The sequence below is a fragment of the Tasmannia lanceolata genome, unplaced genomic scaffold, assembly GCF_043159265.1.
Source record: "Tasmannia lanceolata isolate RefF3 unplaced genomic scaffold, GAP_Taslan_0.1 ptg000018l, whole genome shotgun sequence".
NCBI lineage: Eukaryota > Viridiplantae > Streptophyta > Magnoliopsida > Canellales > Winteraceae > Tasmannia > Tasmannia lanceolata.
This window is the reverse complement of record NW_027518695.1, coordinates 7642086-7668120: the sequence shown is the minus strand read 5'-3', so window position 1 is coordinate 7668120 and position 26035 is coordinate 7642086. Positions and strand designations below refer to the sequence as shown.

General features: G+C 38.4%; 2 protein-coding genes across 4 annotated transcripts; one reads left to right on the top strand and one right to left on the bottom strand.

Moving 5' to 3' along the window:
• Positions 1-953: 953 nt before the first annotated feature.
• LOC143851076 (ranBP2-type zinc finger protein At1g67325-like) lies at positions 954-9793 on the bottom strand. 2 transcript variants are annotated; one of them, XM_077360397.1, is made up of 10 exons: positions 9682-9793; positions 6747-6792; positions 5145-5260; positions 3671-3944; positions 3403-3473; positions 3128-3179; positions 2895-3004; positions 1830-1860; positions 1597-1748; positions 954-1367 (listed from the first exon to the last, which is right to left on the bottom strand). In XM_077360397.1, the coding sequence occupies exons 1-10, from the start codon at positions 9688-9690 to the stop codon at positions 1365-1367; spliced, it is 864 nt and encodes a 287-aa protein (XP_077216512.1). In that variant the 5' UTR covers positions 9691-9793; the 3' UTR covers positions 954-1364. The 2 variants fall into 2 exon arrangements, with proteins under 2 accessions (XP_077216512.1, XP_077216513.1); XM_077360398.1 differs by having other exon boundaries at positions 2895-2998.
• Positions 9794-10019: 226 nt separating this feature from the next.
• Positions 10020-25659, top strand: LOC143851075 (YTH domain-containing protein ECT4-like). 2 transcript variants are annotated; one of them, XM_077360396.1, is made up of 8 exons: positions 10020-10177; positions 17353-17432; positions 17521-17704; positions 18000-18076; positions 18398-18742; positions 18957-19478; positions 21202-21414; positions 25033-25659. In XM_077360396.1, the coding sequence occupies exons 1-8, from the start codon at positions 10135-10137 to the stop codon at positions 25357-25359; spliced, it is 1791 nt and encodes a 596-aa protein (XP_077216511.1). In that variant the 5' UTR covers positions 10020-10134; the 3' UTR covers positions 25360-25659. The 2 variants fall into 2 exon arrangements, with proteins under 2 accessions (XP_077216511.1, XP_077216510.1); XM_077360395.1 differs by having other exon boundaries at positions 18176-18742.
• Positions 25660-26035: the final 376 nt, after the last annotated feature.

Here is a 26035-nt window from a genome sequence, read left to right as displayed (position 1 = left end):
TCCAAGGAGGATATGAACAGAATCACTTGGATTTTCATCAGACCCTCAGGTCTAAGCCCAGAAAGGATGATTTAACCCTAATTTGTATAGAAAAAAAGAGAAAAAGGTAGACAAAAATGATTCGTTGCTTCAAGTTGGTTGGTAACTCGGTATCATCTTTCACCTCGACGTGATCATGGGACACTGCACCTCAAATAGTGTGTTCTTCAAAAAGATGACAATATCTCTCCACAGATCAAGATTAAAACTTATAGATATTACCTCGAATTATGGGGGAATGTAAAACAGAATCATCACACATCAGAAACTGAAGGCAGATGCTGTCTCAAATGGATTAACTTAGACTGCAATATGGTTAAGAGCTGAAGTTTTAAAGAAAAAATCATGGCACTAGGTTAAAACATTAGGGTTTCGGCAGGTAAAAGTATTAGAGAAGAATGTTTCAGAGGTAAGGAACTTAACACTTTAGGGTTGAAAGTACAGGGTTTAGACTCCACGCATTAGAATTAGACATCTGATTTCAAAAGATTAATGATATGGAGTTTAAGCTGCAACATAAGAAGAAACCCAAAGTCAACTGTCTTGGCAGAGATCATAAGATTTGGCTTCAGATTACACAACCAGAACTGAACAATGACAAGCCTTGTCAAAAAATGTATACACTTCAAAGCAAAAACCAACATTCGTTTGCCACTAAACTGACAACTGCAAAGAACATTTAACTTCAAATATCATACTAAATGCCAACCACGTAAAATATTAAACCAGACTTTCTTTCTATTCTAATGAGTTCAACCAGACGAAAACCCAATAATGAAGTTGAAATATTGAACTCCCAGATATCCTAGCTCGAATCCACCAGAACATTTAAAAAACATACTTTTTTGGAACTGAAACAAGAGGGAAGTCTAACTAAATGAAAACCAGAAGAGTCCAGGCTAGAAGATTCGGTGTCCCCACAAGCTCTGTCTATAACCATTAACCAGGAATGCTCATATCAATGGGTCTAAGTAACATACCTACTAAAATAGACAGGATTTAAATCCAGAAGGCAAAAAAAGCCCACCTTAAAGAAATCCAAGAGAACCACCCTGTAAAATATTGTCGAATCAGACTGGCCGACACACAACCAGTTCCAACAAAAAAAATCCATAAAGACCATAAATGCCGAATATCCCAGTAGCAAACAGGCATAATAGGGTTGCTGCTAATATGAGGACTTGACACTGATCGAGAGAACGCAGAGTAGTAACTGGACAACGGCCGCAACATGACCACACACGACTGACTTTTTCAGACACCCATATGTGTGCGACGCCGACGATGACTCTGGACCTTCTCAACCCTCAAAAGAGTTCTAGTACTCACTGGAACATTAGACAATGACGGAAAATCAATGGATGCACTACAATGTATAGAAAATATTAATTCACTATACAGAACTAAAAAGGACAAATCTTGCAAGAAAGTAGGAGTAAGGGAAAAAACATGTGGGTACATATTTTTATTGAGCTTGTCAAGCATACAAGGAGATGGAACATAAAATGGTACTTTCGGGTAGAAGGATGAATAAACAAAATATTCCTGGGAACAAACCTGATCATCCTCATCAGTTGCTGGCCCTGGGGAGTTGTTCGCCTCTGAAGGTTTCTCTGCACCGCAGTTCTGCCGGTTGCACTTGGTTCGGAATGGATAGTTTATGTTATTACACTGCTCGCACTTCCAGCTCCCTTCCGGCATTTTTGGTTCTGCAAACACAACCGGAGTAACAGATCAAACTTGTGATATCCAACCAACATAAAAACTGCATCTCAAAGAATGGAACTTACTGGATCCTTTCGAATTCTCAGATTTTGGTGCCTGTCCAATGAACAAAAATTTCTCATAAGAACAAATAGAATACAGAATGTAAGTTATGACAAATCGTAATAGAGTAATAATTCTAAGAAAAATTGATAAAGTGACGGTCTGTTATTCTCTTTCGTACAACCACTTTTTGGCCCCAACAGTGCCTCAAGTGGATGTGATCGGTCCATTGATCCAACCAGCCACAAGTTTGGCCGCCTTCAGCTGACCCCACCATGATTGAATGATCCTAAACACTTGATCCATCAAGCCTCATTTAAGGTTCCACCAATACAAGATAAACCATTTATTTGTAGGCCTTTATAATTATGGATGGGATCTCTGTTCGGCATGGGGCCAGAAACATGTGGATTGCCTCATGGTCTACATGATCAACTGTCTTGAATTCACATGCAGGTCCCCATGTACGACAGAATTTTTTTTGGTGGGATTGATCCTAACAGTCACTGTCTGCCAATACAGAATAATTCTAACCTAAAGAACACGGAAACTTCATACCAATTACGAAGCTGTCATGACACGAAAAATATCACTTAGAAACTCAGATCAAAATTTCAAAACACCAAACAAGTCAATTGTACTTGATATATCTTCTTTTTTAAAAAACACAAGGAAAATTAGATCGAGTACATTACCATTTGACTTAATCAGTTTTTGCCTTTTCTCCCCCCATAAAAAGACAAGCAACCAAAAAGTTAATTCTTGTTCAATCAGTTTTTTTAAGTATTTAAAGGATTGGGCGATTCAATCTCAAATCTAACACCATTCCAAGACCTTAATTGCCAATTTGCAGGTTATGTGACATTCAGTGACTGCGCTCAATTGTGTGTGGATATTTAGATCTAAATCTTTAAACTGACATACATTCTATTTTATAGGAAAAACTCAATTGAATAGTAGGGAAGAGTTTCAAGTCGAATCAAACTAGAGCCCTTCATTGAAACAATAATCAACACCAGTCAAAAGAAATAGATTAAAATTATCATCGTACCATCAATAAACTAAATAACACACTAAGAAGCTCAAACCTGGGTTCCAGGCTTTGGTGTATTGCACTTCCTCATGTTACACACTGTTCTAAATGAAAAGTTCAGATTCCCACAATTGGGGCAGGTCCAGTCACTATCACGCCCTGCATCTAAAAAGGTAAATATGCAAAGAAATATAACAAAGTCACCAAATTTAGTGTCTAAATAACGCTACACTGTATAAAGGGGTATAGACAGAAGCATAGTTCACAAAAAAATCAGTCCAAGTATACCTGCAGCCTTTTTTTGATGGTTTTCATCCATAAAAACTCCAGGTCGTGCTCCCTACAACATAGTTTTTAACCATGAGTTTTGTGTTGACAAAAAAAAACAGAATGATTAATTGAAAGGATTTAAACATGGTATCCGCATGACAGAAAAGCCCCAAGCATTCACAGGAATTTTTTATTTTCAACATAGAGGTACTATAGCAAAAGCACAAAAAAAAAAGGAGAAAAAAGAGAGCATAATTTCACTCATTACAAGTCAAATGCACTCTATCACATACCATGGCAGCTTGACCCATGGGCAGTCCCAAGCCATATCTGTCCATTAGAGGGGGTATGCCGTACATCCCACCTGGAGACCGTTCATTAGTTAGCATAAAGTACCAAACTAATAACAGCAGCACAACTAGCATCATCCTATAATTCCACAGCTCTAGTACAAATAAACTATTTGATGAAAAAAAGCGATGTGTACAATTTTTTTTTTAATGAGGCATATGTACAAATGTTCAGTTGGCATAGCAGGAAAGCAATTAAAAAAAAAAATACCGGCTCCCAACATAGATCCACTGGAATAAGGTGATGGTCCAGACATATGGAGCGGACCGTAAGGGCTGCCTACAGAAAGCCGGCTGCCATAGTCGTAATGATATCCCGTGCCTCCGGAAAATGGGAGATCATAGGGTGGCGGCAATGGCGATCTATTAAAGAGAGAAGAGCCGTATGGTGGGGCGCTAAGGTACATGGAAGAGGGAGTACCAGAACCCAAATAAGCAGCTGATGAAGAGTAACTCTGAGGAACTTGAGGCTTTGCAGCAGATTTCTGGAAAGAGCAAATAAATAAAAATCAGGGGAAGGGGAATATGCAAAACAACCTAGCATTATGCTAAAAATAGTAACAACACTCGGAAATTTATAAATCAAGGAACAGATTGGAAATAGAAAATAACAAACCCTTTATATAAAACTTATATAAGCATCATGATGGCGTACACGTGCAAGAAGCTGAAACACAACTACAGCGTGGGTCCATTTCCCAAAAAAAAGAAGAAAAAAAAGAAAGAAAGAAACTACAGCGTGGGTCCCAAACTTACAACTTGCGCATATCATGCCACAGAACCTTGAGTTACCTGAACAAGGTTTTACAGTAATCCACACAACAGATCACTTATCATTCAATTGTACCCAAAACCATTAAAATATGCCATTTAAAATACCCCATCAAACATATCCTTCCAGATCCCCCAAATCGTAATGAAAAGAAGACCACCCGATGATATGCATGCTCCAATATGAAAATCTACATCACACCACCCTCAAACAAAACATCAATCGTTGTGTATGATCCACAAGTTTTTGTATAATTCCAATTTGCTTTTGCATAAATCCCCCCTATAACCATAAGCAGTGAGTTGTAAAAAGAATTAAAAAAAGGCTGAAAAACTAAAAACATACTATCAAAATAAATGAGTAAAATGTTCCAATAACAGTAATCATTGTGGCCAAACAACAAACATCAGAACAGGATGCATGTAACATCAATTAAACCCAAGTCCGGAATATGCTGCCCTACTCATGAATTTTCTATAAAAGTTCTAAGTTTTTTTTTTTTTTTTAATGGTTCTATAGAAGTTCTTAGTTCTTAATTTAAAATCTGTGAGACAGCTAACTAGCATCATTTTCAGAAGAAAAAAAAAAGCAAAAAGGAAAAACAAAACAGCTAACTAGCACCAAACAAAGCAGGCAACTCGCCAGTCAAAGTATAGTAACCACAACATAGCTTCATCCCAATCTAGTTCTTGCTACTGATACAAATAGCAGTGTCAATCAACACCCTGGGCATATGAATCAAATATTTATTCCATATCAGATAACAAGAGATTCTAAAATGGGATCAGAAAATAAAAACAGAGGTAGCCAGATGACTCATTGGTAAAATTTCTGTGCAGTATAAATGGGATGGTGGACCTTAATATGATCTGGATATGCTTACTCAGTCAATACAAATCAATAAACAACTTACAGAGAAATGATCAGCTGGTCTGGACTGGGTACAATTACGCATATTGCAGGTTGTTCTGAATGAGAAATTGACATTGCCACAGCTAGGGCATGTCCAATCATCTTCACGACGACTACCTATAATAAACAAAAGCATATGAAAACCTTAAGAAATGAATGGAGGCCAATAAGTAAGAAATCTACCAACACGAAGAAAAACTATAAGAGAAACCTAGATCTCTTTATACATCACCATGTCAAACACCATTAAAAAAAATCACCATTTCATACATTTTAATATTAAAAAAAACTGGCATTGATGCCAAACTGATTTGCTTTTAAGTTTTTACATATAGGACAAATTGACATTGTTTTCCATGCCTCATTTTAAGAGTGTTTATACCAGTCCCTACAAAAAATATCCACCTAATATTCAATAACTAGATAATGCTGAAGCAGCTGTAAGCTCGGAAGTGATGAATATAGCCAGTGTTTAAAAACACGGATGCAACGTGTAATGCGGTCGACGTGGTTATAATTCGACAGTCAAAGGGGTTTCTCTTGAATTTGTAGGGCAAAACGCGGAACACGGGGGGGTGATGCAGAGGAGTTTTAAAACTATGAATACAGCAACCAGATACTAGGACAGATAGATATGTCTGATGAAAACATACAAGCGCTGTCATAATTCGGGAGAGTCGAAGGAGTTTTTATTGAATTTGTAGGGCAAAACGCAGAACACAGCCAAGGCAAAAGGGACTCAACTCCGCGTGGGTTGGGTTTGGGGGGGGGGGGGGGGGGTCCACGATGACGTGGAGGACCAGATACTAGGACAGATAGCAATAGGATATGGCTGATGAAACCGTACAAGCCAAAGCACTTCTGAGTAACATAAACATCATGTGCCCACATCCTTTAGACTGCGCATTAAGTACAAATATGGCATACAATGAGGCATTAAGTACATAAAATAAGGCTATTTGAAGTGGTGCTTCACTCAATTCAAAACAAGTTATGTAGGCGGCATTTGTCAATTCATTCAGGCCAATGAGCACTTTGTTTATTACCCTGTGATATAAATGCCAAAAAAAAGTAAAGTCTTTTGCTCCTTAAAAGAACAAAGAAAGAAATGACTAGGAAAAATATATAATTTGCTAATATTTTGGAAAATACAGTTAGAAAAGCAGCTAGTTACCCAAGATGGAAAAAAATCCTTTCTACTTATTGAGAATTTAAAACTTGGAATGCAAAATTAGAAGGCTAAAATGTAAAATTCATTCTAAGAAAGAACCATATTGAGGCAAAGCTAACCAAAGTCTTTCTCATTTAAGTTTATTTCATTTTATCCTCTTCATTAAGTTCCTGCCCACCGATTTTTTCAGGGATCGTTATGTTTCAGTAAGGTCATTTTCCTTCTCTTGAAACCTCTTATTAGTATTTCATGAGTTCACTCCTCTAACAGCCGTTTTTAAACTTAGTCATTTCAGCTTCATGTTACAATGTACATATTGTTTTTGACCAATGACCCCGAATAATAGCGAAAAGAGAAAACAGCAGGCAACACATGGGAAATAATCACAAGGTGTAACAAAGAGCATTTGATAAAATGAAGAAAGGGGTGCACCATCAGTTCGAGCACGTTTGGCCGTTGAAGAGTTTCGGTTATCCACCTGCACAGAAGAGAAATCAATCATTCCTCCAACATAACACGTTAAAGCTAAGCAATCTTTCCACGATAAACATAAGGAGTGAAATACAGCAGCAACGCAGTAGAGGAATCATCAAACAATTAAAAGAAAAGACGGCAGAAGAAATTAATAGTTTGGGTGAGAGGGGGGGGGGGGGGGGGGGGCGCAACCATCTACGATGCAGAGTACTGTAAAACCATTGAAGTAGGAGATTAGAGTAGTGTAAAATAATTGATTGGTGTAAAATCACAATGAATAGTCACTGGAAATTGGAAAAAGTTACAAAATTGAAGAATAACACAAATCGCCACAGAATCAATTACTGCAAAAGTGAAAAGGACAAAATATGATAAGAATAAAAAACGAATGTATGGCTAAAAAAGTACAATAATTTGTGGAAACAGTACTTCAAGCATTCTACCAAAATGGCTTCGGAGTATGTTTGGAGACCGGAGCTTGGAGGGCTTAGCTTTAAGTAAAGCTTGTCATGGAAGATCAATGGAAGTGGTTGGAGAAGGAATTCCAGAAAGTAGTAGTCAGAGAAACAGTCTTGGAGATGAAGAAAGATAAAGCGCCAGGTCCAGATAGGTTCGTAATGGCATTCTACACAAAGTATTGGGAGATAATCAAAGATGATGTCTCAAGCGTGGGACCTCTTCCTCCCCGTTTTTTGATGTTTAATTTTGATGGTTCTAGTCTTGGGAACCCAGGTCCCTCGGGTATTGGTCGGGTCATGAAGAAAGTGAGAGGTGAGGTGATTTGGGCTTTTGTGGGGCCCATCGGAATTGCCAACGCGGTGGAGGCGGAGGTTTGTATGGTTTATCAAGGGTTTAAGCTTTTGGACAAAGACCTTCTGGACTCGATGGTAGTAGAAGGGGATTCCCTAAATGTTCTTAGATGGCTTAAAGGTTCCCAAAAGCAACCGCGGAGGTTTGATGTTTTCTTTGACGAGATTTTTGACTGATTGGCCTCCTCCTCCACTTCTTTCAGGGATGTTCGCAAAGCAGCCAATGAAGTGGCCGATCGTCTTGCTAGGAAAGGTGTTTCCAAAGAAAATCTTGCATTGTTCAATTTCCTTCCCTCTTGAGTTTTTGTTTTGTTTCTTTATATCCTCTTTGTATCTTTCTATCTTTCTTGCTGGTTTTGTACTGACCATCTCGGTCTTTTTTAATGAAATGTGTTACCATTAAAAAAAATAAAATCAAAGGGGATGTCTTGGCCTTCATGACAAAATTCCACAATAGAGGAAGGTTGGGTAAGGAAATGAACACTACGTTCTTTAGCCTTATCCAAAAGGGAGAGGGGATATGACAAGATTTTAGGTAGGTCTATGGATAGGGGAGCCCCGCTTGTGCGATGCATTCGAACTCGTTTCTTCCAGCAACCGATAGAGGAGCAAGAGTGTGTGATTACTTCGAGTGATGGGGGTCATGATTTGGGTTATTAGGATTAGAAGAAACATCAAGGACAGCGAAAAACTAGGTTTTCCTCGGTTCTCGGCCTCTTAAGTAAATTTCTTCAAAAATAGAGGACGAAATAGGACAATTATGCCGTTCATAAGAAGTCTACTACTAAGGGAAATCCCGTTACAAGTAAGCGGAGAGGAAAGATCTCCAAAGATTCCTATCTCATTCCATTCCAGGGGGCTCAAGCAGTAACAATTAATGAAAACTCAAAACCCACTATTTCCTGGTAGAACCCCATTTCGACCAAGTTGCGGTACCAAATTCGAATGGGATCCGCATGTCAAATTAAACTTTATTATGAGCAGTCAAAAGAAGGAAACCTTAAAACTGATGGATGGGCAAGGATGAAATGTGTGCCCTTGACCTTGCAACATTGATGGACACACAGTTTGTGTGAAAGAAAACATGGAAAATGATAAAGATGAAATGAATACATGACGGAGAGACAAAAAACTGCAAACCTGACCAACAACATTGAATGACTTAAAGTACCTTTAATTACCTTTAATAACAAAAGTACTCGCAGAATTAGAAAAATAATGTTATAGAAAAGCGTATACAACGCACAAATTGCTTGAAATAACCTATATTTTCAACAAGCTCATGATGCAATGATGGACAAATGATAGAAAAATAGGAAATGTTGCGATATTTATAACCAAACATGCCATCATTAATCAATAATGAGTAAAACCGCAAACCTGTTGAAATTTGTACAGAAACTAACTTTTCCAGGAGCTAATGAGTAGCGAAAAGACATATCTCACTCAGTTTAGTCCTCTTTGTCGTGTTGATCAATAAAGGAAAAGAAAATCCCTTTGTGTGATTAAAATTCATAAAAACACTAAAATTTCACAGACAACAGGATACAAAAATGCTCACATGATGAGATCCATGGTTCCACAAAAATCTCAAGGTACTGATTTCTTATCAAAATCTTGATGCGTAGAATGAGATCCAGTAACTATGCAGATAAAAAAAAAAAAAAGTTCCCTATTTGTGAAACTATTGATCTGAAAAATAATAATAATTTTATATATCATTCGACGAATGGTACGAGGAAAAGCAAAAGAACAGAAAAAATTGAAAAAAATAAGCTCAAACCCTAACAAACACGAACTCTGAGAAATGCGAGCATGAGATTTAACAACATCGTCAAAAACACAAAAACGGCATATACAGCAACAGAGATGAACAGATAATTAAAAAAAACCATAAAAAAAGGAAACCCTAGCATGCTGAATGTTGTGCAGAGATTTGTAAGAGAAAAATCGTGTAAAATAACCATCAATCGATGATCGGAACATCAATAATAACACGAAAGACTAGTTTAGTAGATGAACAAACAGATCAAAAACCTTCGAGTGCTAAGAAAATGGAGATATTCAACGAAAAATATGAATACCTGAGACATGGCGATCGAGAAGCGCAGATCAGCGAGAGATCTTTGGGGAGAAGGTAGAGCACCGCTTTTGCCCTAAAACGAAAGAGAGAGAGAACGTGATGCATGAAAAGGTAGGGTTTTTATCGATCTAGGGTTTCAGATCGGACATTCCAAACAGACTCGAAAAATCAACGGCTGGGATTGAGTTGTATGACATCCAAAAATACCCCTAATCTTTTACATTGACAAAAATGCCCTTCTCGACTGAGTTCTGTTTCAACCGAGGTGGGTTAAAAGAGTAATCATAACCTAAAACTCTATCAAATGACTATATCACCCTCGTCAGTGCAGCTGCCCATATAACCTAAAACCCTCGTTAAAGAACCGTTCGATTGGTTTTTGCAAGGGGAAAATACTCGGACATAAAGATAAATCCTTTTAGATTATTGAGTCGTTCTTCAAGATCTCTGATTGATGGCTGCAACCCAACACGGACCAGATCGTATTGTCTCCACCGGTATGAAAAAACCCTATATTTTTCTTTCTCAATTTCAATTTTTTCTCTTTATAAGCCCTAGCTAGTTCGTTATTTGGTTTGGTTTAGTGGTTTAGAAATGGGTCTTTCATGGATTCATGTATTATAGAATCAGAGCACTGTTGTTTTGTTCGTTTGTTTGAAAGAAATCTGCTTGCTATATAGTTTGGACTGCAAGAAAAACATTTCTGATGGAAAAAAATTTATTGGGAATTTTATTTTCTTTCCACAATTTAGAGGGAAATTATATGGGTCTGGTTAATTTGGATGAATATTATCATAAATTGTATGACCCTCTAAATAAAATTTGAATATAGTTGGTTCCAATTATCTTTTAGTTATGTAAAAAAAATGTAGGAAATTTTGGTAATATTTTTCCTTCCCAAACTTTACCAGGAAATTCTTGCCATCCAAACAGGGCATAGTATGTCACTATTTTATGTGGAAATTTAAAAAGTCACTATTTTATTTGGAAATTTAAAAACTCATTTCGCGTTTGCTCGAATTTTAGAAGCTCTGGAATGGTGCTTGCTGGGATTCAATATTAAGTGCATTTTCTTTTGTTGAGTGAAACCAACTCTCTATCTATCTCAATTTCTCACAGTTTTATAATCATAATGCTACTAGGCTAATTAGACTTTTGAAATAAGATATAGTGCATGACATTCTAATCCATTTCATCATCATCTAATCCATAAGTTCGAGCCGATATTATAACCACCAAGTATAAATTTTGACTCATTTTTATGTTTGTGACATGATTTGTCTTGAATTATAAACCACTTTCCATGAGATTCAATTTGAATTGTGAGACTTTAATAGGGACAAGTATGGTTTTAGCGGCACTAGGAACAAGTAAATATTTTATGTGAAACATGTTTCCATGGAACTCAATTTTACGCCTTTTGGACCTATGTCACAAATATCTCCAATAATTTTCAAAATATAGCGATTTTATCTGCTTCCAATACTTTCGGATTCCAAAATATAGCGATTCCAAACCAATCAATTGATGGTGGAGCCTTTACCTTCAAATATACAATGATTCCTCTCATTCCAAATGTTGTAAATGACGACAAAAGGTGTGACGTGCCATATTGATAGACCAAAAGAGCCAATACTTGTTATTTTTCGACTCCACAATAACTCTTGGATCGTTTTAGGGAAGACCCATCACCCAACTAACCTCATGCCAACTGAGAACCTGATCCCAACTGTAAGAACCTACTTTGCTATGGATGAAGAAATATGATATGTATTCCTCATCCGGCGCGCAAAGATAACTAATATTCGCTAAATGAAAGTGTCGGTCTCTTAGCCTGTTGGGGTAGGATGACCACTGAAGTGATGTTCTTGAAGGTGTAGGATATGAAATAGGTAGAAACTAGGTTAATTAAAATTCGTACGGGAACATAGAGATGTGGATGAGTCAAGAGAGGGGCCTGGTAAGAATATGAACACAGTGTCAGTTCGGATTTTGAAAAGATTCTGAACACTAATCACAACTTAATTAGGATTCGCTACAAAATCTCCAATGAAGTAGATAGTGGGCCCATGTGCACTTAAGTGGCTTAATTCTTGGGTATTTAAAATACTCGGTCCATTTTTTATAATGACACCCAATGTTTTTTAATGATCCCCTTAATTTGATATTGGCAACCGTCTTTCAACAAAACATTTCTTCGCCTTCATCGTCATGCCAAACACACGATCTTTTTAGAACTCGATCCTTCAGCTCCTTTAGACCGCCGTTGGTTAAGTATTGAGTGGCTTTTGATTACTATCATCTCTCCTCGGCTGAGAAGAGCTTGGTTCTGTCGAGTTAATAGCATGGCAATCATCATTGAGATTTGGATGGAGACAATGAAATTTTTCGGCTGAGATCTATATAGAATCTGATAATGGTCTACCATTCCATTTTTCTAAGAATTTCTAAAATTTTCCATGTGTTGTTGAAATGATTTGCTCATCTAGCACGTCCTCAATTGATATTCTGAATCTTTGGAATTGGCAGTAGACATGGGGTAGGTGACATGACCTTAGTATCAACATGATGACCATGATATGCTGTGAGGTCCTCCACATTGAAAATGGGAGAGATACTCAAATCATCTGGAAGTTCTAAAAAATATGAATTAGAACTAATTTCCTTTAGAATTTTAAATGACCTTTTGCTTCTTGAATTCAACCTCTTATTAGTTCCTTTAGGGAATCTCTCTGGTCATATTCACACCATAACTAAGTCTCATTGAAATTCACCGAAGTGTCGGTGCATGTCTGGCCTTGTCTTATATGCTTCATTGCTTAGAATGATTCATGAAGTTGACACATGTGACTAACAAAGTGTTCGGTCTCCAAACTTGTTTGTGCTTCTGGAGGCAAGGGAATTAGATCTATGAGACACCTTGGTTGTACTCCTGTGAAGATTTCAAAAGGAATTTGCCTTGTTGATCTATTAACAGAACTCTTGTACGCAAATCCCGCCATTGGAGGGATCAAATCCCATATCGTCACATGATCACCGACTAGTGGTGTGTGCTAAAAATTGTAACTTCAGTTTGCCCATCTGTCTCGGGATGGAAGGCTGGTGAAAATTGTAACTTTGTGTTGAGCACTTCCATAATGTGTGCTAAAAATAGCTAGTAAACTACTGGGCTACGTGCACTATGTCTGAAGTTTTATTGCACGGTTTGAAGTGATCCATCTTAGAAAAATGGCCCACCACCACGTATTTGGAATCATGGCCTCTGATAGTCTTAGGCAAGCTAGGGACAATGTCTTTATTCAAGTCCTACCAAGGCTCGTGTGGAATGGGTAGTGGTGTGTATAACCCCATATTATGTTTTTGTCCTTTCACTAGCTGGAAAGTGCGGCATTGGTTGATGACTCTAGCATCATTCTTCAAATTGGGCCAATAGAAACAATCTTCGATCATTGCAATAGTTTTATCTCGTCCAAAGTATATGGAAACGCCTTCTGAGTGCAACTCCCACATGACTTGATCTCTAAGAGATGTGTCAGGCTTGCAAAGATAAGTATCTTTGAAGAGAGACCCATCATGTATAGAATAGTTCGTGGCATCGTCACTCTTTCCGGTATTAAGATCATCATAAATAGTGCCAAAATCTTTGCAAGTTAAGTAACGTTTTTTTAGTTGCTCAAAGCCAGCAACATGTTCAGTCATAGAGTGTAGTATGCAGATGACTCGGCTTAAGGCATCAACAGCCTTGTTCTCTGCTGCAGCTTGGTGTTTGATAACAAAGTAACATTCTTGAAAAACTCTACCCACTTGCCATGCCGATGGCTAAGTTTCTTTTGAGAGTTGAGGTAGTAGAGCGCTTGGTGATCTGGGTAGAGCACAGATTCCTTCGAAATCAAGTAATGCCTCCAGTGGTGTAGTGTTTGAACAACTACATATAGTTTCTTATCATCTTTTTGGCCTCATTATGCTTCTCGCTGTGGTAGGCAATAGGGTAACCTTCTTGCATAAGGACTCCTCCGAGCCCGACTTTCTATGTATCACAACAAACCTCGAAGTCCTTATCAAAGTCTAGAAGTTGTAGCGCTGAAGTCTTCATCATCTTTTGTTTGATGCTCTTGAAAGGTTTAGTTGCTACCTTTGACCACGTGAATTGACCTTTCTTCATGGTGTCAATGATAGGAGCCATGATGATACTGGAATTCCTCACAAACCTCCCGTAAAAGGTAGCCAAGCGATGGAAACTTCACACGTCTTGAAGGTTAGTAGGTATAGGCCAATTTAAGATGGCCTTTCCCTTTTTAGGATTAACTTTCACACCCTTAGTAGATATAACAAAACCCAAAAATATTACATTGGACGCCATGAAAAAGCACTTCTTCCCTTTAGCATAAAGTTTCTCCTGGTGAAGAAGCCTTAATACTTGCAGAAGATGCAAAAGATGCTCTTTCTTACTCTTGCGATAAATTATTAGGGCGTGAAAATAAACAACATGAAACTTGCCAATGTAAGGCTAGAATACGTGAGTCATAACCCTCATAAAAGTTCCCGGGGCATTAGAAAGGCCAAAAAGGCCAAAGGGCATTACTAATCAGTTGAAGAATCCGTCCTTCATGCTGGATGCCGTTTTCCATTAATTGCCGGGTCTAACCCAGATTTGGTGGTAGTCGCTTCTGATCGATCTTTGTGAAGATGGTCAATCCCGCCATCATGTCGAGCATATCATCACGCCATGGGATGGGGAATTGGTTCTTGATCGTTATCTTGTTGATTGCTTGGCTGTCGATGCGCATAATCGAGCTCCCGTCTTTCTTGAGAGTAAGCAGTGTTGGGACGGTGCATGGACTTGGACTCACGTATAAAGCCCTTAAGAGCTCATCAACTTGGCGCTTTAATTCTGCATGTTATCAGTTATGACATCCAGGTTCATTCGATAGGCTGGTAAATTGGGTAGCTGTGACCCTGAAACAAGGTCAATAGCATGTTGGATGTACCAGATTAGAGGTAAATTGTCTTGGAGCTCCTCAGAAATCAATGGTGTAGACAATACCGCGAACTGCTTCTTGATGAGCAAATGCAAAGCCCTCTTGGATGAAGTCTTGGCCTTTACTCTAGCACTGCTCTTATGAGTCTCAAGGGACATGGGAGTCAGAAGGATACGCTTTTCCTTATGCATGAAGATATACGTGTTTTCTCGGGTGATATAATATACGTTTTGGTTGTACATCCAAGTACGTCCCATGAGTATATGAGTCACATTCATTGGCACAATATCATACCAGATGGACACCTTATAAAATTGCAAGTAATAGTTACTAAAGGGGAATGATAAATGCGCCCCTTTTCATTACTTTGGTATCTATGACTGCGAAGGGGCTGATGTACTTCACATTTGAAGGAGTGAACGGACCTGATTGCCACATACAATGCAGCTGGGTGTCCCAAGTGATAAAAAGGAGCGCATTCATCATTTCCCTTACTAAAGCATGCTTATTTACCGGGGAGTGCAATCTTGTATGGCCTAGGATGTGGGTGGACCGTGAGTGGCAGTGTATCAACAATAGCATGTGATATTACCAAGGTTTTAAATTTCGGTTTCAGAATGCGTTTCGGTCCTCACCCAAATTTCAGCCAAAATTTCGGACGAAATCGATCGAAACTCAATAAAGTAATATTTTATCCCGTAACAAATTTTGGAAAATTTCGGGATAATATTAAATAATGAATAAAAAACTGATTTTTTGCGGTGTATCAACAATAGCATGTGATATAACCAAGGTTTTAAATTTCGGTTTCAAAATGCGTTTTGGTCCTCACCGAAACCAAAATTTCAGCCAAAATTTCGGATGAAATCGATCGAAACTCAATAAAGTAATATTTTATCCCGTAACAAATTTTGGAAAATTTCGGGATAATATTAAATAATGAATAAAAAACTGATTTTTTGGAGATATTCCTTAAATTTCGGGGGAAACAAAATTTCGTCGAAATTTGTAACGTTTCGACTTTACCCAATTTCGGTTTCAGTCTCCACCGAAACCTGAAATTGCAGATTTCGGTCGAAATTTAAAACCTTGGATATAACATCCATGATTGCCTCCATCAATAATATGCTTGCAGTACTTATCTTCGCTTTTGACGAAAGTGTGGAAGATGGCAGTACGTAGCCAATCCTCCGTTAACTCTTCCTTAGTGGTGGTCAGAATAGTGTTGCTGGATTTCTTTTATTTGCTTCAATCTGACAGCAAAGAAAGTTCTTATTCGTTGGAAGGGAGAGCTTGGGCAGTTAAACTTGATCTTGAAGTTGACTGATGCGTAATGATGCAATCTTTGGGTTGAATGGAACAAATGTTGAAGATTGGGGAAGAAATCATGCACAGATTGGGGAGCAAAACAGATTGATTGAGGGTTTACAACATATTAATGGAAAGTATATATGATGAACAAAGGAGATGAGACTAAAATTTCAATTCAGTTTATGATCTAAGATTGCTTGTGTGGAGAAGAAATCTAAAAATCTGATGCACAGTGAGGCAAGAGATGATTAGCGATCGTTACTCCTATTAAAAAGAAGGTTTCCAAAAATGTGAGATGCTCGAGCCCAAAGACGAAATTTAATGATTTGAGGATGCCATAATAATAAATACATGGATGGAGTAGAACTACCTGAGTCCATATTCCGTAGTTGTCTTTGAGGTACTAGCACCTGAGAAACAAACTCGAGTGAAAGAATTCATGACATGAGGATTTTAAAGATGGCAAATTGGATGCTTGTGAAATTCACTACATCTCTCTATTTGAGGTACCGGAAGGTATCATGCAATGTTTCATGATGTATGGAGTTCAAGTACAGACTTGGGGCTGCGTTTCCTCCAATTGGGAGTCTTTGATACTGGAGCTTCTCCTGCATCAATCATCCTTATCCACATTTAAAGAAAAAAGTAATAGTAAGTGAAAAGGCTTGAGGGGCCATTTTGTGAATTATCCGTGGGCCTTATCAATTGCACATTGCACATGTTTTGATTAGGGAATCAGAAATTTAAGTCTTAAGGTCTTCTAAGGTTGTTACAATTCCCAAAATGCTCTCAGCCAATCAGAGAAGTATAAAATAAATTGAGTCATCCCATTATCAAAACATGGTCGTGCTGATATCAGTGGCCTATATATATGTACAATATTGTTCCTTGATGTATTTTGGGTTCTTTTTTATACTGAGTGAGATCGTTTGATACTCAAGATCTGGTTCTAAGCATTCTTGGCTGTTACCCACTTCAGCTTTGAATAGGAAATTCTTTTTCTTATTTTTGTGGGCATTTTCTGCTGAAATTTTACATAGATCTTTTGACTTAAAACCTCATATAAAAGGGGTATTTGCTGCTCTCTTTTTTTTTGAATAGTGATAATTTTATTAAAAGAAAGGGTAAAGAGTCCAATGACTGAGAAGGGGTACGTGCTTATATTTTGTGATTTTATATTGCAGGAAATTTTTTATCTGCAACAGTTGTTAAATTCTTTTATTATTTTCAAAAGACTACTTTTTATCAAATGGTGCTTACTTTGGGTGGAAAGCTTCTAGACCGATTGCCAAATGATTCATTCCGTCATTTTTATTTCATGTTTTAAGTATTCTTGAATTTGTATCCTAGTGATCCATAATTTGTGTGGTTGTGTTTTTCAGACTCTACAGAGTCAGTTAACAACATCTTGTCACTAGATAATGAAGAAAAAACGGCTGGTGCAGATAATTTGAAGGAGCAGGTACTGTCGATCTGTCCATTACCTTATTTCCATTGCTTCTGAATTTGGGGCTATGTTGATCATAGGATTGCTTTTTCTTATTTTTCAGCCTCTTGCCACCAAAGATGATAGAATGGTCCCTCTCAACACTTTGCACAATCCGACCGCCATGGGCTCTTCAAGGGATGTGACGGGAAATCCGGGACCATTGGAGGCAGGTGGAGATCGTAGTGCCGCTTATCCACCGCCCAATGTCAATTCTCCTCAGGCACATACATTTTACTATGGAGGAGGTTAGTTTCGTATCCAGGGGGTAAATTATCTGTTTATGGGAAAATAATAATCTTTTTATTTTCCTTTATGTAGTTATAGCTAGGTGCAGTTAACTTTTATTGCACTTGGTGCAAATTCACAAGGAAAACCAATGTTGAAAACTCGCTGATTGACTTGGAAGTAGGCTGAGTTTATTTTGTTTGGTTGGGCTCTGGGTTTTATACCTATTATCCACTATTACAAAATTTAAATCCAGTCAATTATCGGCTGGCAAGTCCATTAAAGACCATTTTCTCTTTTATGATGTTACTTCAGGTTATGAGAATACTGCTGGTGGATGGGATGAATATCCTCAGTATCTAAATGCTGAAGGCATGGAACTTGGGTCTCATGTAAGTACATTCCTTTTTTGGTAGGGGTAGCTTCACCCATTTCACAATTGATATTTCACCAAGCATCTTTTTTTTCTTCTTTTTCCTGTTCTATTGAAGGGCACCTACCATGAAAATCCATCTCTCATGTTCCATACCAGTTATGGATATAGTCCTCAGATGCCGTATGGGCCTTACTCTCCAGTTACAACACCTCTGCCTTCTGTAAGGGGAGATGGCCAGCTGTATTCCATGCAGCAATTCCCATTCACAGGTCCTTATTATCAGCAACCGGTTCCTCCTAGCATGCCTTATATAACTTCGCCAACTCCTGTGTCGCAGGGTGAGGTGTCGATACCAACTGGCATTGATCAACAAGGTGCTTATCTTGCCGATAGTCATAGTCCCAATTCAAATGGAATGCTGTTTGAGCCAGGACCTGGTTACCATCTCCAATATGGTTCTTTTGGTAGGGGTAGCTTCACCGGGGGATCTGGTAGTCCTCAGTTCTATGATTCACGGCAAGGGTTTGATGGGTTCGGATCCGGTGGGCCTTGGTCAGATTGGTCGAAATACTCTGATGGGCAGCGATCTTTGACGCCATTGTCCTCATCGCTGGCTTCACCTCAACCGATTGGCTCATTTGGTTCATTTCCCCACAATGCCGCACCTTTTGCTGCCCGAATGGTATGTTTGTTATCTGGGCAAATAAATGTTCCACACACACACAAATCATTTTGTGCCATAAATTTCTTAAGGTATTGCCTTAAAGGTGAACATTGGCCACATTCTTTTAATGTAACTGACAAGGGCACCAAGTTATGTTGGTTTTATCTCTTCTTTTGTTCATGTTGCAGTTGGTTTCATAGTGAGTTTTAAGGCTATTTTTAATCATTTTCAGGCTTCTCAGCAGCAGAGACCATTATATGGATTTGGCTCCACAACAAGCTCCTATGACAGAGGCTATTCACAAGGTGGAATTTATCAAGGTGCGAGTTTTGGTGGGTCTATTTCTGGTTTGGGAATAAACGAACGGAGCTGGATAGCATTTGATAAGGGCAGACGACGAGGAAGGGGCAGTGGTTCTCTGTACAGTTACGATGGTACACTTGATGTCCTCTGTGAGCAAAACAGAGGTCCAAGGGCCTTGAGACCAAAGTCGGAGCGCAATTCCTCTGTTGACAGGAAAAATGGCACATCTACTCCCGAGGCCAACAGCGAGTTATATAATCGGCCTGACTTTGTGACTGATTACAAGGATGCTAAGTTTTTCATAATAAAATCATACAGTGAAGATAATGTCCACAAGAGTATCAAGTACAGCATTTGGGCAAGCACACCCAACGGGAACAAAAAGTTAGATTCTGCTTATCATGAAGCGAAAGAGAAAGAAAGCACCTGCCCGGTCTTTCTTTTGTTCTCGGTAAGTCATTACCTACCACCAAACTTATTATTATTATTATTATTATTATTATTATTAGGGAGATGATATTTTCATTCCCCCTGCATGCGTAATGCAGGGGGCGTGAAAATATCATCGCCCTTTTATTATTATTAGTATTATTACTATTATCATTATTGTTGTTGTTGTTCGGACTTGTCAACAACTGGTCCTTTTTTTTTGTCTTCATCTCGTGGTTTCCTTTTTTGTAGAGAGTTTTATGAAAAGGAAAATTGGCCAGTAAAGACTTTGGATTCCCTATTGCAACTTGGCCTTGTTGATGAGAAACTTGGGACTCGGCCGGGGCATGGCAAACAATGAAAAAAATGGAAAAATACTGAAATTTTGAAAGAAAAACAATAAAGATTATTTTGCATGAATTTACACTTGTGTCAATGATTCCTGAGTCTTTCTCCGTGTCCTTTCGTACATTGGTTACTTATATCGATATAATGCCACATCTAAGAGAAGTAACGAAACACACCCTTACAAAAAAGAGAGAGAAGTAATGAAACACTGAGCATTGCAGTACCTTTTTATATTAATTATGAGAATATTTTATATATCAAACAAATTTTGCTGTTTTTCATGTCTCATTTTCCATTCTTGGCCGGAGATTGGTTTTTATTTTTGTTCTTCTCTGCCTTCTTAATTCAACTGCCTGTACTGTGACCTTAGTTGTCAGTTCCATTCCATTGTGGTCAGAATTTCTGGAATATTTTGTCCCGGAATGGAATTGAGAACAGAAATCCCAATATCAACAATCCGGAAATTCCTACCGGAACAGCTTGTTCTGAAAACTCCATCCGGAACTCCCTGTTTCGTCCTGAATCGAGCAAAAAACACTGAAATTTTCAGTCACAGCATAATTTTTTATTTTTTTCATATTTTGCCCACTTTTGTTAGATTTTTCTATGGAAATGAGGGCTTTAAGGTATTTCACCCCTCTCAATCGATTGGGAAGGTTATCCTTAAAAAAACAACCCTGTTTATGTGTCACATTTAGGGTTTCTTTTGTTTCCCAGATCCTAAATCGAGGTTGAAGACGATCTTTTTTGGTAATTTTTTGTGCTTCCTCTTAAACTTTTCTTCTACCACACTATTCCACACACAAGAGCATTTTTCCAAAACAGAACACTGGAATGTTCCAATCTAGGAGAAAAATGGAATAGTCTCCAGAACGGGATTGACATCTAATATTGTGACGACTGTTGCAGATAGTGAATTAAATCATTAAAGGGCTGAAATGGAATGAGTTGCCAGATATTTTCTTTTCTTATTTTTCTGTTTACTACATAATCATATACAAGAGAACTCATAATCTAGAGTGATATGATGTAGCCAAATCCACTTTCCTGTAACTTCCACATCAACTACTTCAGTTTCCAATTTGCTGTTACTGTTATTTTCAATTTCCCGTTTCTACATTCAAACCATAAGATAACTTACTGCAATTAAAAAAAACACCATAAGATAACTTAACATTCTAAAATAACCAAAAAATAAATAAAAATACATAAGGTAAAACCAACTTTTGGTGGAGCAATAACAATTCAGTTTCTGTGTGAATGTTTATTCACTTTTTGTGTGCTTTTAGTCAAATTTCATTCCTGTTGGTTACGGCTCATTTGGGACTCGTTTTGAATCATAGGATTTGAATTGTAAGTCATAAGATCTTGACAGTTCTGATGATGACTATGTGCAGGTAAATGCTAGTGCACAGTTCTGCGGAGTAGCTGAGATGACGGGACCTGTAGATTTTGATAAAAGTGTGGATTATTGGCAACAAGACAAGTGGAGTGGCCAGTTCCCAGTCAAGTGGCATATTATAAAAGATGTTCCTAACAGTCAGTTTCGTCACATTATCATCGAAAATAATGACAATAAACCTGTGACTAACAGCAGAGACACACAGGAGGTAAGAATTTTTTTTTTGTTTTTTTGTTTTTGTTTGAAAATTGACATTTTATTGAATAGTGGCTTGGTCAAGTTGTCCCCGCCGTATTACAAAGATGGATCCACGTCCAAGTACAATTCTTTAAAGGATTGCAAAGATGTAAGAACTATAGTTTCCTCCTTTAGGACTCCTGCTTTGGCTAAAACATCTGCCTCTTCATTTGCCGATCTTCTCCGGTTCTCAATTCTAAGGTGCAACACCCTTATGAGATCTAGGACTTCCGCTATCACATCCTGAAGGCGCCAAGGCCCTTTTGAAGTACCCGAAGCCCAACCCACTACATTAGTCGAGTCCCCTTCCACCATTAAAGATCCCAAGTGTTCTCATAAGCCCATCGTAGTCCAAAAAGAAGAGCCTTGACTTTGGCCTCATTCGCATCACAAATTCCTGCTGGACCCAAGAAAGACATAATGGCCGATTGTTTATCATCCCTGATTAGACCGCCAATCCCGGCCCTCCCCGGATTTCCAACCGAACTTCTATCAAAATTAAATTTGAGCCACCCACTTGGCGGGGCCATCCACTTAGATTTATGTTTAATTCGGATCGATCTATCCCAGATGATTGCCCACCAGTTCCTTATCAAGTCCCCCACACCATAAGATAATTTCTTTTTGTTCTTAGCCCATGTAATACGTTCTACCTTAATATCAGTTGTCAAATGCCCCAAGGTTCTACTTTGATCATCAAAGATACGCCTATTCCGCTCCTTCCAAATGTTTCATATGATAGCATAGGGGAAGGTGGCCTACAGAAGTTTACCTATCTCTCCAAAGGGGCCTCCCCTCCAATAGATGAGAAGCGAGCTAATAGACTTTGGGCAAACCCAGCACATTCCAAAGGCGCCTATTGCTCGCATTCAAATTTGATATGAAAAAGGACAGTGCAACATCAAGTGATCTAATGTTTCTTCATGTTGATGGCAGAGAACACAGATGCTTGCAAGGCTGAAATGTCTTTTTTTCAGGCTGTCACAGGTGTTTATCTTCCGGTGTACCAGAGTCCACCCGAAAGCAACTACTCTTGGTGGAGCCAAAGAGTTCCAGATGCGCCTCTTGTCCGACTTTTATCTCGCACTCAGTTCTGCAAAAAATGATTTGACCGTAAACATACCATTCAACTCCGGTGCCCATAGAATCATCTACTGATTTGGAACAATACACCAATTGTAGCTGTAAGAGAAGCCGCTCAAGGTCCTGTATTTCCTCATCTTAAAGATTCCTTCGTAAACGAATGTCCCAAAAACCTTTCCCGAAATCTCCTTCTCGTCTGAGATAGTCCGTCACTGTAGCTTCTTGGTTAACTGCAATCCGATATAGCCTTGGATAGTCAACCGAGAGACACACTTTGTCGCACCAAAGGTCTTTCCAGAATCTGACCTCTTTTCCGTTTCCCACTTTGTATCTAATTCTCTGATCAAAATCATCCTTGACCGAGCAGATAGACCTCCAAGAGCCCGATCCCTTCCAGTAGTCGGATTTTTTATGGTCCAGTCTCCCCTTCTCATACCATATTTAGAGTCGACCACAGTACACCATAGAGCCTTCTTTTCATTACCATATGGTCCATATCGCCGGAGCCATTTTCCTAGCAAAGATTTATTGCGCAGTCTTAACTTCCCTATTCCCAGCCCACCTTCTCTTTTAGATGTAGGATTTTTTCTTTTTGATCTCTAATTATACATGAAGTGGAAGTTCTTGGGGTTTGGACCATAGCTCAATTCAATGGCAATTTTGAGGTTGTTGATCCAAATCCCGGGGCATATTAATCGAATGAAACAGGCTTCCCAACCTTCCTAAATACGGGCCTTATGGATCTTTCTATTGATTGTGTGCTGCATTTTTTTGCTTTGTTGGTGTTTCTAATTGTCTTAAAGAGGTTTGATTATTCGGTGATTCCTAGTAGTAGTAGTAGTTTACAATGCATGGGTATTCGAATGAGTTTTTTAAACTTCAGAAATGTTGTTGTCTGGCATTTCAATTGAGTTTTTTTCTTCTTTTTTCTTCCTTGTTCTTGTTGTTGTTGTCTGAGGGGCAGTAAAATCACATAAAAGAGAGAAGGGAATTAATAGGCCGAGAAGATCTCAGCCCAATTAAAAACACCACGAGCAAGAAAGAACCAGAGGAAAAAAGCAAGCAGAAACCAGATGAAGCAAAAAAATAATAATAAATAAATAAATAAACAAATAAAAACCACAATCCTCACGGGGAAGGTAATCAAACGTCATAAGCTCATCTCTGTCAAATCCTAAACGTGTGCACCAGTCTGCATCACTATTGACAGAACATGGTATTCAATTAAGTTTCTAAATGTGTATCTCTGTCTTCTCCTTCCTGCCGCTTCTTGGCATATCATTTTTTTATTACCTAGGTATGCTATGTGTTTGATATTGTGTGTAGGAGAAAACAACTTTTCGCGTCATGAACATCATATATTTTCAAGTAATGCGATCTTGTGACGTAGGCTTGTACAGTTCTCTAAGACTGAACTTCCAAATTCGGGATAATTTGTGGGTCCACTTGGAGGCATTTGGTGTTATGGGATGTTTAAAGGGTATTCAATGTCAGCTTTTGCTTGTAACTCAAACTGGGATCTAAATTTTTAAAGCTCCTTGAACTATAGCAAGTTCTTGAACTCCAAACTCAGAGAAGTGCATCAGGTTGTCAATTTTAGAAAGCTAATACTTAGGTACTTGATTGAGCCCTTTTTGGTTTGACACTTGCTATTGTTCGGCCTGAAACAACTGATTGTATGTTTTCTCAAGGTCTACAAAAATGGAGTTCGCACCTGACCCACATGAATTTCTATCTAGTCGAGATTATATCTTAGAAGCTTTTTACCTTGTTTTGATTGACAATTATACACAAACTGATCAGATGCCTTAAAGCTGTTGGTAGTTGTTTATTTGCTACTTCCAAAAAGAGAATTAATTAATATTGCATTATGCAAGCACAGATGATTTGCTACTTCCAAAACTGATCAGATGCCTTAAAGCTGTTGGTGTTGGCAATCTAATGACATGCTTGTGTCCATGAAGCTTAAAGGCCTCTTTGGACGCCACCAAAATGGGTCCTTATTTGCGAATAAAGTTCTTCTAAAGTTAATCTTATTTGCAGATGGGACATTAAGAATTAAGGCCTTCTTGGAAGCCATGAACTATATAATTCAGATGGGACATTACACTTATCACATTTAACTTTGAAACAATTTGCGTATAAGATTATATGCAGATACTTTTTGGTGGCATCCAAAGAGGACCTAAATCAATGCTTAAAAACTCGGGACTTGGATGAGAATTCGGCCAAGGTAAAAAGGAGTCGACTTGAGAGAGTCAACGATTGGCGCTGTCAACTTTATATTAACTTTGATGAGTCAAAGAAGTTTTTGATTGGCTTGGTAGGGAAAAATTCGTACTTGGATGAAACCAAGTAGGTTGGTGATTGACTTGAGGAATTTTAATCTTCATAATTTGTTACGGATCCTCTATTTGCGTACAATTTTTTTTTTTAACTGCTATTCTTGGATGAGACTTAATTTTCTTTGTCATCAACCTGGTTTCTGCCTTGATATTACTTGCAGGCTGGACTGGAACAAGGTCTCGAGATCCTAAACATTTTCAAGAACTATGAGTCAGATACGTCAATCCTCGATGACTTCAACTTCTATGAAGCTAGGCAGAAAGCCATGCAAGAGAGGAAGGCCAGGCAGCAATCAAGCCCGGTGACAGTCCCAGCAGCCGGAGGCAGCGAGCACCAGAATCCAGTGATGGCATTATCTGGCGACGCTATTAAGCAGATGTCAAAGAGCTTTGCTGAGGCTGTTAGGTTGGAAGAGAGCAGTAAAGAAGAGACCGGAGCCAAGTCCGGAGATCTCTCAAAGAAGAGTGTTACATTCCAGAGCGGTTAGGCATATCTCGGTGGGGTTATACTGGGAAATCTGGCCCACATTGTGTATCACCTCTCATTATCGAATCTGATGGGAGTTGTTATTATGTGGGTCAGATGGGGAGGAGTGTTGTGGCATTTTCCGATTCAGATGTATTGCCGAGCATCCTCCGGTGCCGGCTTTCGGTTGTAATCTTAGACATCACTCTGTTTTTGCTAGTGTGCTTTGCTCTTTAGGGGTGAGCAGTTATTGGAAGCAGCCTTTGTAAAATTCATAGTTCAGGAGGCAGATTTTAATAAGAATGCAGGAATTCCGTTTCTTTCTTTTTTTTTTTGAAATGGACCGTTTCTTCTTCTCTGTTTTTGTTTTTTTTATTTTTTTGTTGGGACCTGGTAAAATTTCATCAAGAACTGGGATGTTTTTTGGAGATGTGTTTTTTTAAGTAGATAAAGAGGCTTTATATGGTGTAGGCCCTTATAGTCCCGTCAGAAAGTACTGTACCTACCAAATTATAGGACGATCCAAACCGTCCATCTGATGGAACACAATATAGATAGGTTGTTACCCAAAAATCATTTCCATAGGATGATCTTAGCCCTCCGATCTACAGAGGTTTCCATCACATGCAGTTCTTTATGGATCGGTGAGTGGGTGGGGATCATCCTATAGAAATGAGTTTTTGGGCACAACCTATTTA

Coding starts and splice junctions, on each gene's coding strand:
- LOC143851076 (XM_077360397.1), bottom strand. Junction 5,261..6,746: donor CAAACGTGCTCGAACTGATG/GTGCACCCCTTT, acceptor TGTTTATTATAG/GTAGTCGTCGTGAAGATGAT. Junction 3,474..3,670: donor TGGATCTATGTTGGGAGCCG/GTATTTTTTTTT, acceptor AACGGTCTCCAG/GTGGGATGTACGGCATACCC.
- LOC143851075 (XM_077360395.1), top strand. CDS start 10,135: ATGGCTGCAACCCAACACGGACCAGATCGTATTGTCTCCACCG. Junction 18,077..18,175: donor GCATGGAACTTGGGTCTCAT/GTAAGTACATTC, acceptor GTTCTATTGAAG/GGCACCTACCATGAAAATCC. Junction 18,743..18,956: donor CACCTTTTGCTGCCCGAATG/GTATGTTTGTTA, acceptor AATCATTTTCAG/GCTTCTCAGCAGCAGAGACC.